We start from the raw sequence: 15,456 nt of genomic DNA, 5'->3' as shown, positions 1-15,456 counted from the left end.
TATGCAAAATACTTTTAGTTAAAATCTTAACTTGTAAACGCTTTAGAAGCTTTTAAAAGTAAGAAGAAAAAAAAAAGTTAAATTATTCTGCTGACGTTAACTTTTTCTTTGTCAATTTAATTACTAAAATTTCATTGTTACGTGTAGTAAATTATATTTTGAACCTTTAAATTCATTGTTTTGATCGTTAACAAATATTAAAGATAGTTTAACCCTGATCTACTCACTCGTTAATAGAAAAAAGCAAATTGTTAAAACTATGTATCCATGGAATTGTAGTAACAGTTTTTAATAACAATTTCTTACAGTAATTTTATAAAAACCAAGTTAAATTTATGTTGAAACAAAGTTAATAGAAAGAAGAACTTTGGTAATATTCTATTAAATATTTCTTCTTTATTGTTTTCAGAACAATAGTATTTACATTTTTTAATTATTAGCTAACTTTGGTGGAAGTGATCAAGTTGGATTTTTGGTGTATTTTTTATTTGCAATGTTGGTAAACACTTGCTTGAGGATTTTAACTTCATGATTCTTCTATACTTTATGATTTTAATTCTGGGATTTGAACTATGTGAGTGTAAGCCTCGACTTCCCAAAGTCTTTTATAATTACCTAGTTAGCAAAAAATGAAAAAATTACTGCTTCTTTAACTAGATATTGCTGATTTGCTTTTTTTCCCTCTTATTATTTATTTCCCTTTGATAACCAAAATTGACTGGAAAAAGCAATATCAACCAGTTAATTTTTTTTAAAGAGGTTTTTATAAAAAACTGTTACAAATTTATTTTTTGTTTTTAGATATCTAAGTCTTAATCAGGTCAAAACTAGTGAATGCTCACAACCAAAATCAAGTAAACAATTGTTTATCTTTCAAAGTTCAAATATTAAACTTTTTAGTAAATGGTTAATTGGTTTGCTGTGATGAAAGACCTTTTTGCTATTAAAAATATGTTTTTTTTTTGACTGTTTTTATATATACAGTAAGAAAAAATGTGAAATGGTTATAATAAATACTGTTTAAATTATATACTAGTGAAGTATTAAATACAATTAAATTATTAAATATGGTGTGGTGCCCATGGTAGACATGATTTTCATGGTAAATATTGGCAGTAATGAGTATAGAAAAAGTGCATACCATTTTTTTTCCTTTAAGAACTAATTTCTCCAATTAGTTCAAGTTAAAAAATAAATAGATAATCATACATTTTACTTAAACTGATTTTTATCAAAGTTTTAAATAAAACTTATCTAAGTTATTTACACATACATGGTGTGAGGCTCAATTACCGAAAGGTCTTTCTCCACACCAATCCATTGACCATATTTGTGAGCGTTCACATTTTCTTTCTTCTTTCTTACTACAATCAAAACAATTTTATTATGATTAAATCTAAGCACCCTGTGATAAAACTATGGGGAGTGTCAAACAACTTAAACTATCTCAATTTTTAAAGTTTTGTAGTTAAAATTTAATATAAATTTAAATAAGAACATTTAAGTGTTTCCTCCCTCAGTTTTTTATCCTGATACACAATTCTCAAGAATACAAGTGTTGACAATTTTATACTCATTTAAAGATCACCACCTGTGGTATAAAATTTTGATTAGCTTTTTTAAGCATTGAATGAATGTTTTGTTAGTAGTAAGTTATAATATTTTTAAAATACTAGTACACCTAAGTTTGCTTTAAATTATATTGTTATAAAGTTGGTTGAAGCTAGTTTTTAGTAATTGGTATGTTAAAAATTTATACAAATTTTACAGCTTGGGAGATATTTTAAAGTTGACTTGCCAGTTTTTAAATTGTTACAATATACTCAAAACTTTATTGATGTTCATCACAATAACAGGGTTGCCACTTAGTCAGGAAAAGTCAGGAAAAATTAAAAAAATTGACAAAAGTCAGGAAAAAATGGGGGTTTTGAAAAAAAGTCAGGAAAAGTCAAGAAATTTGATAAAATTAAAAAAAAAAGTCAGATTTTGTCAGTTTAAATTTACAAAATTCCTTGTTTTCCAAAGCCTTCAAATGGTAAAAATTAATTAAAAGTCAGAAAAAAATTCCAAAATTTTCAAAAATATTTAATTTTATTTCCAATGCCTTCACCTGGTATAAATTAGTTATATATCCTTAATAAAACTACAAAAATTTTCTATTAACATATTGAACAAGTACCCTACTTGAACAAGCAGATTTTGTAAGCTATTTAGTATTGATGATCTGTAGCAAGGACACTTCCATAGTGAAACTGTGATATATACACTAAAGTTTATCTAGCATAATTTTAGAATCAAAGTGTTTTATGTTTAAGTAAATAATTGAGTTCTTTATAACTAAGCAGTTAGTTTAGTATTTTATGTAACAAGTTAATGTGTATACTTTACCTCTTTATAATTTTTTCATAGTTTAAATTTATAAAATAAGTTATAAGAGAGGTATAAGAGAGGTATAAGGTATAAGATACATTTATGCTAGAAAATGCTAAAAAATTGTGTCTTTTTTCAGACAAGCTGTGTTTATAAAGGTAATAATACAAGTATTTTGCTGATAGAGCTGTTTATTACAAACATCAATCATACACAGATGGTTTAAGTGATGTACTGGAAGTTTGATGATAGAATTCAGCAAAAAACTGTTGCTTTTAACCTGTATTAAAATTAGATTGAAAGCTTTTTATATAGTTTCAAGTGTTAGATTATGTATTTCAGAATAAGTTTAATTTAAGAGTTTGATTTAGAAAAGTCAGGAAAATTTTAGTAAAAAGTCAGGTAAAAGTCAGGAAAAGTCAAGAAGTTTTTCTCAGCTTGATCAGTGGCAACCATGGAAGTATCTTTTTAATACTTTTATTCTAAAGTTTTTTAACTTAAGTTTCTTTTAATACTAATAATGGACAAAAAAACTTATACTTTCAAAAACCAAGAAACGTTTTTCAAAAAACCTCTGGCAACCTTACTGTATCTTATCACGCTTAGTACAAGATATCTGTGGTTTTAGTTTGTAAACAGTTTTGCTTTTGAGAAATAAGTTTTAAATAAGATAAAAATAAAACAGCTTATAATAAATGCTTTTTGTTTTACTTATATATTTATTATTATACTGCTTAAGTTTAACATTTATACTAACACTGTTCATATTTGTTTCAAATTATATATAAAAATTTAAAATTGACTGATAATTTTAAATTAGTTTTTAATTCATTTATTTTTTTTAAATATATATTCAGCAAACCTATTTGTTAAAAGCTAAGAATAAAGATGTAAAAGTTAATTTTAAGATAAAAATTTATAGAAATGTTGTAATTTATGATATATTAAGGCCATAGGGGGAGAGTTGAAACTTTTTTTTTACAAAAAATTACTTTGGTGTTTAAATAAAAGCTTTAAGCACAAACTACAGCCAGTTTTTATAGAATTCAAAAATTTCATTAAAATTTTGAGATATTTTATTTTTTGTAAAAAGTTTCCAATATAAACATATGGACCCGCAAATTTTTTAGAGTCAATTTTCACAGAAATTTTAAAAGTCACTAAAATCTATCTCCTCCTACATTTTTCAAGCAACCATTTTCAAGTTTTTAGAAAATGTTCTTTACGTTATAAGAAAAAATGTTACTTGAGAATTTTAATAATTTAAAAGATTTTTTTTAAAGGTATTTTTACTTAAAACTTTTAAAAGTCCAAAGTAACGTTTTTTTTTTGTGTATAGATTAGACTGTGAAATTTTGAAGAAGATTGCTTGAAAAATGTAGGAGACATATTTTAAATAAAATAAATTTTTTTTGGCTGTTTAGTAGTAGCCATAGGGAACCTATTATGCAGCCTGACTTTGACGGGTAATATGTCAAAAACTAATTTGAATTTTTAAAACGGTTAAAAGCAACTTGAAGCTTAGTAAAAACTCTATAGATCAACTTGTAAAATCATGGCTTAACCCCCTTCTCTATGGCCATAAGTATGAAGTTAAATATATGTTCAGGGTTAGTGCGTGTCAGGCTAAATCAGTTTGGCTAAATCAGTTTTTTTATTTAAAAATTTGAGAGTCTCAGTTTTTCTAAGTTCAAATGCTTGAAAATTTTTGATTGAAAAAAAAAGAGAAATTATTTTAAGATCAAATTGAGATGTGAATTTATTTCTAGATAAAGATTTAGTTATTAAAGTCAAAATCAGTCAGTATTTGTAAAATAAAGGCTTAAAAGCTTTTGTTGAATCTCTAAAAAAGTTTTAAGAATCTTCCTTATTTTGTTTTGAGTAGGTTATATACGTCATAATTATGAAAATTCATAAAAAAATACAGTTTAAACATTACAGTTTAGTTCAACAACTTAGCTGTTTGTTTGAATTTGTTTACATCAGCTATGGTTTTCAAACGTCGGTTGAACTCTTTTTATTTCTAATTTAAAGGCTTTATACCAAATACTTTATAGATTGAAACTCTTAGCAGTTTATTCATATATTTTACTGTTTGTTTAAAGTTATTAGAGATTTTCCCAACTTAGCTTTAAGATAAAAGTATTAAGTTTTAAGGGAATACAAATTTTAGGTACAATTCATTTTTCTTTACAAGAACAAATATTAAAGGTTTTTTTTATTTAAGTGTAGGCTTTTTAAATCTGATATGGCATCAACAATCACTGTATGTTTTATTATAAATCTTCTGGTTATAATGTTTTTACTTAGTACTTAATTAAATTGAACAATTGTGTTAAGTAATATATTTTAAATTTTTACACTAGTAATAGATTAGATATAACACTTATTTTAAAACTTATAACTGAATTTGTTATGTTAAGGGCATAAGGGGGGGTCAATCACCTTTTTAACAATTTAGTCTTATTTTATTGAGTTGTAACTAAGCTATGAGTTGCTTTTTGCAGATTTTTAAAGCTCAAAATATTTTTGAGATAAAGCTGGTTGAAGTTGGAGACTACAATAGTACTAATCAAGACCCCCCAATACCTAAAATGACTTCTAAAAGGGGATTTTTACTTACTTTGAAAACATGTTAGGCTAAATTGGTCTCACTCAGGCTAAATGAAAAAAAAATTTGCGCACGAACCCTGTATGTTATTTTAATCAAAACTATTTAGGGTTAAAGAAAAGAGTTCAAATTTTTAAGTAAGTTTTTTATATTTCTGCTTAATTAAATTTAATAATTTAGCATTTTTAAGTGTTTATCATTAGAGTTATAATTAATCTTGTCTTACTTATTTCAAGTGATACCATCTAAAATATTTCTTTTGTTAATCTATGAAAACTTTTTTATATCTTTAGAAAAGATGACTACAATAAATTTCGCACATTAAATACTTTATCTTTTTAAGTTTTAAGACTATACTGAGAAGTTTTTGAAACAATTGCTCAAAAATTATGAGCATAGATAAGCTTTTAGTAAATAGTCTTTTAGTATCACCTTCCATAAAGAACCTATAAAACTTGAATACTTTGATTGCTTTATTTCAAAAGTTACTTTGAAAAGCAACTTGTAGCTGAGTTATTAGTATAGATTTAGACTTAAAGTTCTTTATCTCCAACATCCCCTTGCAAAAAGGAAAGATTTACTCATTGCTTATACCCTTAAATAATTTGCTTTTAATTAATAAATACTTATTCATTTAGAATTACCTTTATATTTACTTATATTTCTTTGTTTTAGTAATTAAACTGTTGTTATAGAAGTATATTGCATATATAATAATGGATTCAAAAACAATAGGAGCAGATGTAGATTATCTTGCTTCAGGTAGTGGCTTTATGCTAAGTGCAGAACAAAAAGCTGCACTCCAGTCATCACTAATAATGGTCAAAACACACTACAAGTTTACGAAGGTCAGGCTGTGGGGAAAAATTTTTGGAGTTAAAGATGATTATTTTATAATTCAAGGCAGTGTTAAAGATGAGCTACTAGATAGGTCTACGCTGTACAGGTTTTAATATGTTATTTCCTGTAATTTCATTACAAAGCTATCAAATTTTTCTAACTTTTGTTATCTTATTAATTTTGTATTTGATTTGTAAAACATAAATTTATTTATAACAAATTTTTTAAAGATATAGTTGTTCAAACATTTTCTGTTCAACTCAATAAGTTTATAATCTAAATTTAAAATTAGATGACACCTTTTTATATTTTAAGTAAACTGTAAATTGTTGGTTTGAACTTTAATAGTTACATATTGTTTTTACATGCATTTCTTGTATATGCTAAAATTTTTTTTAAACAAGAAATCAAAAATTTTTGACTTTTTGTTTTATAAGTTGATTACTTTAAACATTTAATGGGGTTTGAGATTTTTTAAACTACTAATATTAATTTTATTTACACAAAGACAACGTCGTTTCACCCAACAAGGATCTTCAGGCCTTTTTCAAATAGAATTCTATTTGTATAAGGCCTGAAGATTCCTGTTTGGTGAAGCGACGTTACCTTTGTGTAAATAAAATTAATATTAGTATTGTCTTCGAAATAATTTTTCTTTAGACCTTTTGTATTAAAGGAATACTCTTTACATATACTCTTAAAATAAACTACTGTTAAATATTATACTATTTTTTTTATAGTTTTGATTGTGTTGAATGGCACTTACTTCAACCAGCTACAGAAGAACAAATAGAAAAATCGTTAAAACTAAATGGTAGATTTATGGGTGACCCATCTTACGAATACGAATTTACAGATGTACAAAAAATTCAAAACGGTGATGAGCTTATTGAAGAAGAAATACAAGTTTAAACTAAGTTTATGATGTTGTGCTAGTTTCACATAGTATTATTTTATGTTTTGTATTATTATTTAAGTAGTTTAGACACTTTAAAGCTATGTTTTCTAAGATCTTAAACTTATTATAAGCTTAAAAAAAAGTTTTTTTAATTTACTTTGCAATAAAAACTACATATAAAGACAATACTGTTTTAATGAAATGAATATTTTTTTATTTAAGATTAGTATATGTTTATCTTATGTCACAGATTCAAATAAAAGAAGAAGAGCGTCTTGCAGCAGTTGTTTCCAAAATAGACAATGAAGCTAGAATAGTTCCAAGAGGAGCATACATAAAAACTCCATTAGGAAAAATAGTTACAAATCGTTCGTGGGAAGGTACTGTACTTTTCAACTAGTATAAATATTTTGTTTTAATTTACAAAATTTTGTCAAGTTACAAATTAAAATAACCTTAGTACAAAAAATATTTCAATCTGTGAAGAGTATTGTTTGACTTATACAAGATACATGAGTACTTATTTAAAACAATAATAAATCTCTCTTTTATGCAATGTTTTGTTGCAAAAACTTTTTTTAGTTAAAAAAAATTGTATTAAGGAAAATCAACTATGTTTTGTACAAGTTGATTATGTTTGTAAGTTAAGTTTAAACTATAATACAACTTATATATTTTTTGGATTAGTTTTAGATAATTATTATATAAAATTCACCAATGATATATTCTTACCTGATTAAACAAGTCAATGTTTCACTTGTCAGTTTTGCATTAGTGAGAATTTTTATTTAAGGGTTAAAATACTGGTTAGGTTTGCAAAATAGACACCTTTGTACAGTACAGGAACGTAGCATGTGTAAAAATATTACAAAGCTACAAAAGTATAACTTAAAAAATAGAAAATAAAGTTACAACTGTAAGTTATGTTAAAGTATAAAATTTCGTTGTATTGAAAATTGGTACAATGTCAAAAAATAAAATCAGTTTAAATGAGACCGTAAATAGTCCAAATATAAAAGTTGAAGATTCTAATTTAAAAAAAAGTATAAAACTATAATTCTAAAACTTTACAGAATTTCCTGATTTGATATATTAAATTTAATAAAAATTTCGTACCAATGTGAGTGATGTACGTCAGAAAAAGTATCAAATAAAGATAAATACTTTATCAAGTAATGACACAAATTCCTGACTTAAGCATAATATTTTGATAATTATTTGTATGACTTTTCTTCCAGGGATACTGTTTAAAAACATAAAGTATATGTTACTTTATTCAAAATATCTACTTTTAAAATTTTATTGAAAAAATAATAATTCAATGCACTTAACAATTAAAAAGTTACGATTTCAAATACTAAATTGTAGGATTTTTTTAAGTTTAATGTTTTAATTTTTATAAAAAATGTTGCTTCCACAACTAGGCTTGTTATAAAGGGATTCTAGTACACTCAAAAGATACAATTTACGTCCTTTAATTATGAAAACTTATTGTCATTATAATATTTGGAGCATTCCGGATTGTTTAACAAATGATCTCAAATTGCCGACGGACTTTTGCTAGATTTACTCTCCAAATAGCCATCCGTATTCTTAGGGATTTTTATAACATGCTGTGCATAAATCGGAAGAAAAAATAGCGATTCTATTTAAAATAAGATCAGCATGTTACTAAATCCCCAAAAGCTGGATGGCTAATAGAGGTAGCAAAGTAGCTAATCATTATGGCGAATAAATTTTCGAACTTAAAGAATTTAACATTATTATACTTTGACTTTTGTTTTATACAGTTGTAGTTGATTAGTATGCACTGAATGATTTCTCACTAAAATCAAAAAAAAAATACAAGATAATATTTGTTGTCATTTTTTATATAAAGTTTTTACCAAACAATTTTTTTTTAATACTTTAGTCATACTTATGTTATTTCGAAAGTAAAAAGTTTATATGGAAAAAAAAATATTTTGAACTAAAAATAAATTATTAAAAAGTTTTAAAACCTTAAACTTCTCACTTACTGTCTGACATAAAAATACTATCAACTTGATATTTTAAAAGAATTAATAAAAATTTGTCAAAATTTCTATAACAATAATCTTTTTGAATTTTATTTAGGACACATTTTAAAAGTTTTTTAAGCCTTTGTATCTTACAATTTTATTTAAAAATCTTTGAGCATAAATTAGCACTTTGTGTGACATTTAAAGCATGCCAAATAAGACCAGTTTGTAAAAATAACAAAGTGAAAATTTCAATACTTGCTCTTGATAGCTGACATGAAATTATTGATATTAACAAATCTAAATGAGCATATTTTCAGTTATTTTTCACTTAGTACAGAACTAACGTTTAATCAACACTTGTGTAAGAAATTTAATATTATGTAAATAATTTACTGTGCTTACTCTACTTTTAACTTGCTCACATATTTGTTTTTTATAAATAGAAAGTAATCTTACTTTTCATGTTAAGTGATATTGTAAGAAAGGTTGAACTATTATTTGTAGAACTATCTTTTAAGATTAAAGTTTTGGTAATTTCCTAATTGTAGCAAACTTCAAATTATTTCTAAATTGTAAACTATAATTTTTTATAAATTAATTAAAATACTTATAGTTTTTATGACTTATATATCTGTAGTTTTAGCTAACTTTGTTATTATTTAAACAATAATGTTTTAACATTAACTTTTGTTGATATGTTAGTGAGTGGAAGTCATTGGAAAAGAAATAAAAACATTACTTTGTACTTGTGACAAAAATATTACTAATTTTTATAGAAAAATACGAAGTGAGCACAAAACTCTTCAAATTAAAAATATATATATGTAGTAAACTAAACAATGCACAATTTGTATGTTGTCATTCTTCTGTTTTAGCACGAGATTAATCTAGTATACTTCAGAATAATTATTTTTTTTCTTTATTTTTTTTTAAAGTTTTGTTTATGTTAGTAACAATATATAGATACTTTAATTTTATATAAAATTATTCAACTGGAGCAAAATATTAATTTTTAAATATAAAATTTTATTTAAGTTTTAGCACTTACTTCTAGGACTTAGTTCTTGTTTAAAAAAAATAGTGTTTTAACTAATTATTGCAACTTTAAAAATATCAAATAATAATTTAATGTAATATTAAAACAAGAATTACAAAAGATAAACGTTCAAACAAAGAAAAAAGTAAGTAGAATTTCAGCTATTTGTATTAAACCAACGTAACGGCTTTTGAACAATCATCATAGAAGAATTTAGTACAGGTCCCAACATAATAAAATAAATTGCAGTACTTACAGTAACTTTCAAGTAATTTATATCTTTTGAACAGCAGTTTTTTTAAGTAAATAATAACTTACTATTAAAAATTATCAAAAAAAGATGTGCTTTCAAAAACCTGGAAGAAAATCTGAAACACCTGGAAGAAATTTAGAAAACATGGAAGAAATTTGGAAAACCTGGAAAAATATTTTTTTTTAGCGAGTGGCAACCCTGTATATAGTACATGTTTTCTAAGTTACAAGTTTTACACAAACCTCACGTCAATGTGTTTAATTTTTTATATCGCAGTATCAGAATTACTGACTGCAGGTAGATACTTAGCTATGGTAGTAAATCAATGTTGGCGTAATTTTTGTTAGTTTTTCCATATCTATTTTTATCTTAAACAACATGTTATGCCTTAGATAATTTTGTTTTTAAGTCTTAGTTCCTTTAACAAACAGTTGTATTTCTGGTAGTACCTATTATACCATTTGATATTATGGGCGATTACATTAACTAGTTTTTTAAAGTTATATTAAATAACTTCTTATCGGTACTAACTTTAATTAAAAATTTGAGACAAAAATTCAATTTGCTACTACTTTATTTTTTGTGAACTTAAAATTTTTCAATCTACGCTTTTCAAAAGTTCATGTAGATAACTAAATAGATTAAAAAGTAAACTTAATAAAATTGTGAGATTATGCGTCATAATGGGTAAATAAAATTATATGTACAATGCATGCTGTTATAAAATTGTTTAATAAAGTTTTAACTATAAAGCTTAAGTGCTAGAATGTGAAAGCATTAATAGCAATTTTAATAAGAGGAAACAGACTTATTTAAACTTTCCTTTAATATAAAATTAAACAACAAAAACAAAGCTTAGTAGCAATTTTACAATAATTTAAAGCAATTAGAATTATAAACAAATTTATTAAGTTTACTTTTTAACACAAATCTATTTAGTTATCTACATGAACTTTTGAAAAGCGTAGATTGAAAAATTTTAAGTTCACAAAAAATAAAGTAAATAGCAAATTGAATTTTTGTCTCAAATTTTTAATTAAAGTTAGTACCGATAAGAAGTTATTTAATATAACTTTAAAAAACTTATTATTTTTTATAAATAAAGATTCTAAAAAACTTAAATGTTACATATTAGTTTTTTACAAACAATGGAAAACATATTATCGTTATAGTTTTTGAGCATTCCAAGTAGTTTAACAAATGTTCTCCTATTGCCGATTGACTTTTTATTGGCTTGTTTGTCCCATAGGTCATCCAGTTTCTTAAGGCGTTGGTAACATATTGGTCCCTTCTTATGTGGGATCGTTGCAAATTTCTTCCAATATACTCACTATCACAGTGGCATTTGTACTTATAGATTATGTTGCATTTTTCTGGATCAGGAGTGAAATCTTTAACAATCCCGTTAAGGGGTTTTCTGGTAGAATAAGTTGTTCTTAAATTATTGCCCCAAAAGTGTTGTCTACGGTTTCTCCAATTTGGTTTTCAAAACGCTTAGCTTTTTTTCCTAAATATGGAAGTCTTAAAGCAGTCCCTTGGGTCCTGCGTTAGCAAATATATTTGTTGGCTATTTTGAGTCCATTTTATTTACGAATATAGAAAAACATCTAAACTACTTTAGATATGTTGACGATATTTTTATTTCTTACAAGACAGACTACAATGTAGATGATTTGTTTTACCAAATCTCCAACTTACATCCTTCACTTAAGTTCACACGTGAACATGAAGCTGATGGCTCTTTACCTTTCCTTGATGTCTTAGTTCAACGAACACCAACCTCCAAAATACATCCATTTATAGAAAACTAACTTTTGTAGGCCAATATTTTGCTTGGCAGTCTTTTTGTCCCACCTCACAAAAAACCAATTTAATATAATGCTTAGTTTTTCGAGCACATAAAATATGTTCCAAGGTGAAACTAAATAAAGAAATTAGTAACATTAAAAGTATTTTTGGCTCTAAGGTTACCTTTTGGAATTTATTGAAATAACAATTAATAGGACTACAGCAAAACTTGTCAGCTCTACGAAACACGGCCCAAATTAATGTTCAGTATACTTAAGACTTCCATATTTAGGAAAGGAAGCTAAGCGTTTTGAAAACCAAATTGGAGAAACCTTAGACAACACTTTTGTGGCAATAATTTAAGAACAACTTATTCTACCAAAAAACCCCTTAACGGGATTGTTAAAGATTTCACTCCTGATCCAGAAAAATGCAACATAATCTATAAGTACAAATGCAACTGTGATAGTGAGTATATTGGAAGAAATTTGCAACGATCCCACATAAGAAGGAACCAATATGTTACCAACGCCTTAAGAAACTGGATGACTTATGGGACAATAGGTGAACATTTGTTAAACTACTTAGAATGCTCAAAAAACTATAACGATAATATGTTTTCCATTGTTTGTAAAAAACGTAATATGTAATATTTAAGTTTTTTAGAATCTTTATTTATAAAAAATGATAAGCCAAGTTTATGCAAACAAAAATTTGTTTATAATTCTAATTTGTTTAAATAGTTGTAAATTCGCTACTAAGTTTTGTTTTGTTGTTTAATTTTAATTAAAGGAAAGTTTAAATAAGTCTGCTTCCTCTTATTAAAATTGCTATTAATGCTTTCAATTTCTGGTACTTAAGCTTTATACTGTAAATTTTATTAAACAATTTTATAACAGCATCGCATTGTACATATAATTTTATTTACCCATCATGACGCATAATCTCACAATTTTATTAAGTTTACTTTTTAATCTATTTAGTTATCTACATGAACTTTTGAAAAGCGTAGATTGAAAAATTTTAAGTTCACAAAAAATAAAGTAAATTGCAAAATGAATTTTTGTCTCAAATTTTTAATTAAAGTTATTTAACAGGCTCTTTTATACACAAGTTGTAATCGTAAACTGCAATAAATTTTGTAGTAGTTAGTTTGTTACTTTAAAAGTAAACAAATGATAGCAAAGATTTGATGCTAAACAATAAAACCTTTATTAAAAGTAGAGAATAAAAATGTTTTATACACATTAAGTCAATCAATCAGGAATATAAATTAATTAGGTTTGTCTGTTTCGGAAGCTAATGATTTGTCGTCTTACTTTCACTTCAGAATCTTGCAAGACGGAAGAACAAAACGCAGTTTGCTCCAAAACGCGCAGGCGGATCCCGCGATTGACTTTTTGGACTGCATTAAAAATGACCTTCCTAGAGGTAAATAAATGACAGTTAATGACTGTGATACTGTATACCTTGTTAATTATTTTTAGTTTTTGGCTTTCAGTATAAAGATATATTAGTAGTTAATAATTTTTTAAGTATTAAATATATCCATAGTATTTGTTATTACAAATTATTGAATTTTTTTAATGGTTTTCTGTTTGTTGTTGTCAGCCTTTAACATACTTGTGCCGTATTTGTAGTTTGCTAGGTTTTAAAAAGTTTTGTTTGAAAACTAAGACATGTAAACCCTACAATCTAGATATACCCTACAATAAGATTTCTGATTGGTGATTAAAGTTAAATTAATTTAATGCATATATAAAAACATAGTCTTATATCGTGTTAAAGCCTATTTAAGACCAAAAGTCCAAAATCATACCAGCGTATAATTTTAAAATGTACCTCACAGAATCATTTCAAATTTGTTATTCAAAAAAGTCTTGATGCTTAAGATTTATTGAATTTTAACAATGAATTAAAAATAAGTTTATCATACATACATAATGTTTAATCATTGACAAGGTTTAAGACTTTGTGAGATTGCATACTATCAAGGTTTCTGATTCTCATTAGTCAAAAAAATCTTACAAAGTTTACAATACAAAAAATAGCGATTTTAACTTGATTTATATAACCAAACTTACCGATAACTGAAATACGCGCACTTTTGAATTTTGCTTTCAACGTACTTGCAGGATCGTGGAGTGTGCAAATGGAGCGAGGTAGCGGTATGTTTATCATCAGAAGTTTGTACTGGCTAGGCATGTCCTTCTACCACCTTCCCAATACCACTAGATGGGGTAGTTTATACGCAGGCACTGGGGAGCGTAATGATGACCTTCCGTTCATGTTGTGATGTCATCGCTTCTAGACTTTTTTTTTGAAATTGAAGTGTAGTTTGTTCGAGTTTCATGTATTTACACTGTGATGTTTAAAAAATTTATAAACGAAATATAAATACAAACTTATTTAAACGCGTGTTATTTTAAAACTTGTAGTATTAATATGATTTAGTGGACTGAATAACAAATATAAAGGTTTTTATAAGTTGTAATTTTTAATTTTATAAATATTTGAAATGTTTAGCTCAAATTATGTTGTAATTACATCAAAATAAAGACTATGCCTGCTTGATGAGTCCTAATAAGAACGAAACCGGTCGTAGGTTGTCGTGGATGCTATTTTTGTTGGTCGTGTGGTGAAGTTCATAATCTGAAATAAAGAGGAGCTGTAAACTATGAAATTTAATAATTTTCAAACAAAAGTTTACTTTAAGTAATCTTTGTTTTGTACTACATTTATTTCATTAAAAGTATTAAGTCCAATTAAACATACTGTAATAAATCAACTTTTGTTTTATGTTTTTCTATGAAGTTTTGTATGCATTAACTGAAATGATTTTATTTTGATGTAATTAGACCATTCTATTTGCTTTGTAGTTTAATGATAATCTAAAGTTTTTAAAAAACAAAATTTATTAAACGTTAATTAAGGTATGTTTTACTCCAAAAGATTTAATACTTATAGTTATTCCTCACGGGTGGTGTCAAATGTTCACGAAGGGATACTTTTACATAAAGAGTCACTTTTGCACGGGGTTGAACTTTTTTGTTTATTTACTATCACTGCTACGCCTTTCTTACCTTTGGTCGGCATTTTTTTAACTCTCGTGCAAAAGTGTCTTCGTGCATATCTGACCCCTCCCAACTCCTCACAAGCTGCAAGAGGGTAAAAAATGTATTGTTTAAAATCTAACTTAAAATTTCACGCAAGATATTTTAGATTGAATATCGCAGCTTACTATATTATAAGTTTAAACAAAAATTTAAAACAATATGAAACAGAAAACATTAGTTAAGCTTTATCAATTATTTAAGCATTAATATTTCAATATTCCTTAAATACAAAAATTTTCAAATTAAAAAAAAGTTAAAGTATAACTTAATTAAATAAAAACTTAATTTAACAAAATAAGCACTAGTATGTAAGCAAATAGTAACCAAAACAAATAAAACTACAATATTGTCATATAGTTGTTAGTTCTTTTATGATACTTGGTAACTTGTCTCTATTAGCTTCTGCAATAGACATTCTTTATAAAAAGCATATGTTAGTACGATTAAAAACTTTTTTTTTTAATTTACAATTAATCTTGTATAAGATACACATGGGTCCTAAGTTTAAAGAGAAAAAAATAATAATTGTTTCTCTTAAAAA

At 25.6% G+C, this 15,456-nt stretch overlaps 1 protein-coding gene across 1 annotated transcript; it reads left to right on the top strand.

Annotated features, from left to right (window-relative positions):
• Nucleotides 1-5,683: 5,683 nt before the first annotated feature.
• On the top strand, nt 5,684-14,546 carry LOC145831451 (radial spoke head protein 9 homolog). Its single transcript, XM_082938712.1, has 5 exons — nt 5,684-5,927; nt 6,562-6,727; nt 6,970-7,099; nt 13,081-13,230; nt 13,935-14,546. The coding sequence occupies exons 1-5, from the start codon at nt 5,698-5,700 to the stop codon at nt 14,093-14,095; spliced, it is 837 nt and encodes a 278-aa protein (XP_082794838.1). The 5' UTR covers nt 5,684-5,697; the 3' UTR covers nt 14,096-14,546.
• Nucleotides 14,547-15,456: the final 910 nt, after the last annotated feature.

Source organism: Thalia democratica, chromosome 3 (genome assembly GCF_965202585.1).
Source record: "Thalia democratica chromosome 3, ktThaDemo2.hap1.1, whole genome shotgun sequence".
In the NCBI taxonomy this organism is placed as follows: domain Eukaryota; kingdom Metazoa; phylum Chordata; class Thaliacea; order Salpida; family Salpidae; genus Thalia; species Thalia democratica.
Note: the sequence above shows the minus strand (reverse complement) of the source record. Positions and strands in the feature narration are given on the sequence as shown.

What these genes read in the sequence shown, in the direction of transcription:
- LOC145831451 (XM_082938712.1), top strand. Translation starts at nt 5,698, where the DNA reads ATGGATTCAAAAACAATAGGAGCAGATGTAGATTATCTTGCTTCAGGT. An exon ending in GATAGGTCTACGCTGTACAG is followed by an intron (nt 5,928 to 6,561) that starts GTTTTAATATGT and finishes TTTTTTTTATAG; the next exon opens with TTTTGATTGTGTTGAATGGC. An exon ending in TAAAAATGACCTTCCTAGAG is followed by an intron (nt 13,231 to 13,934) that starts GTAAATAAATGA and finishes ACGTACTTGCAG; the next exon opens with GATCGTGGAGTGTGCAAATG.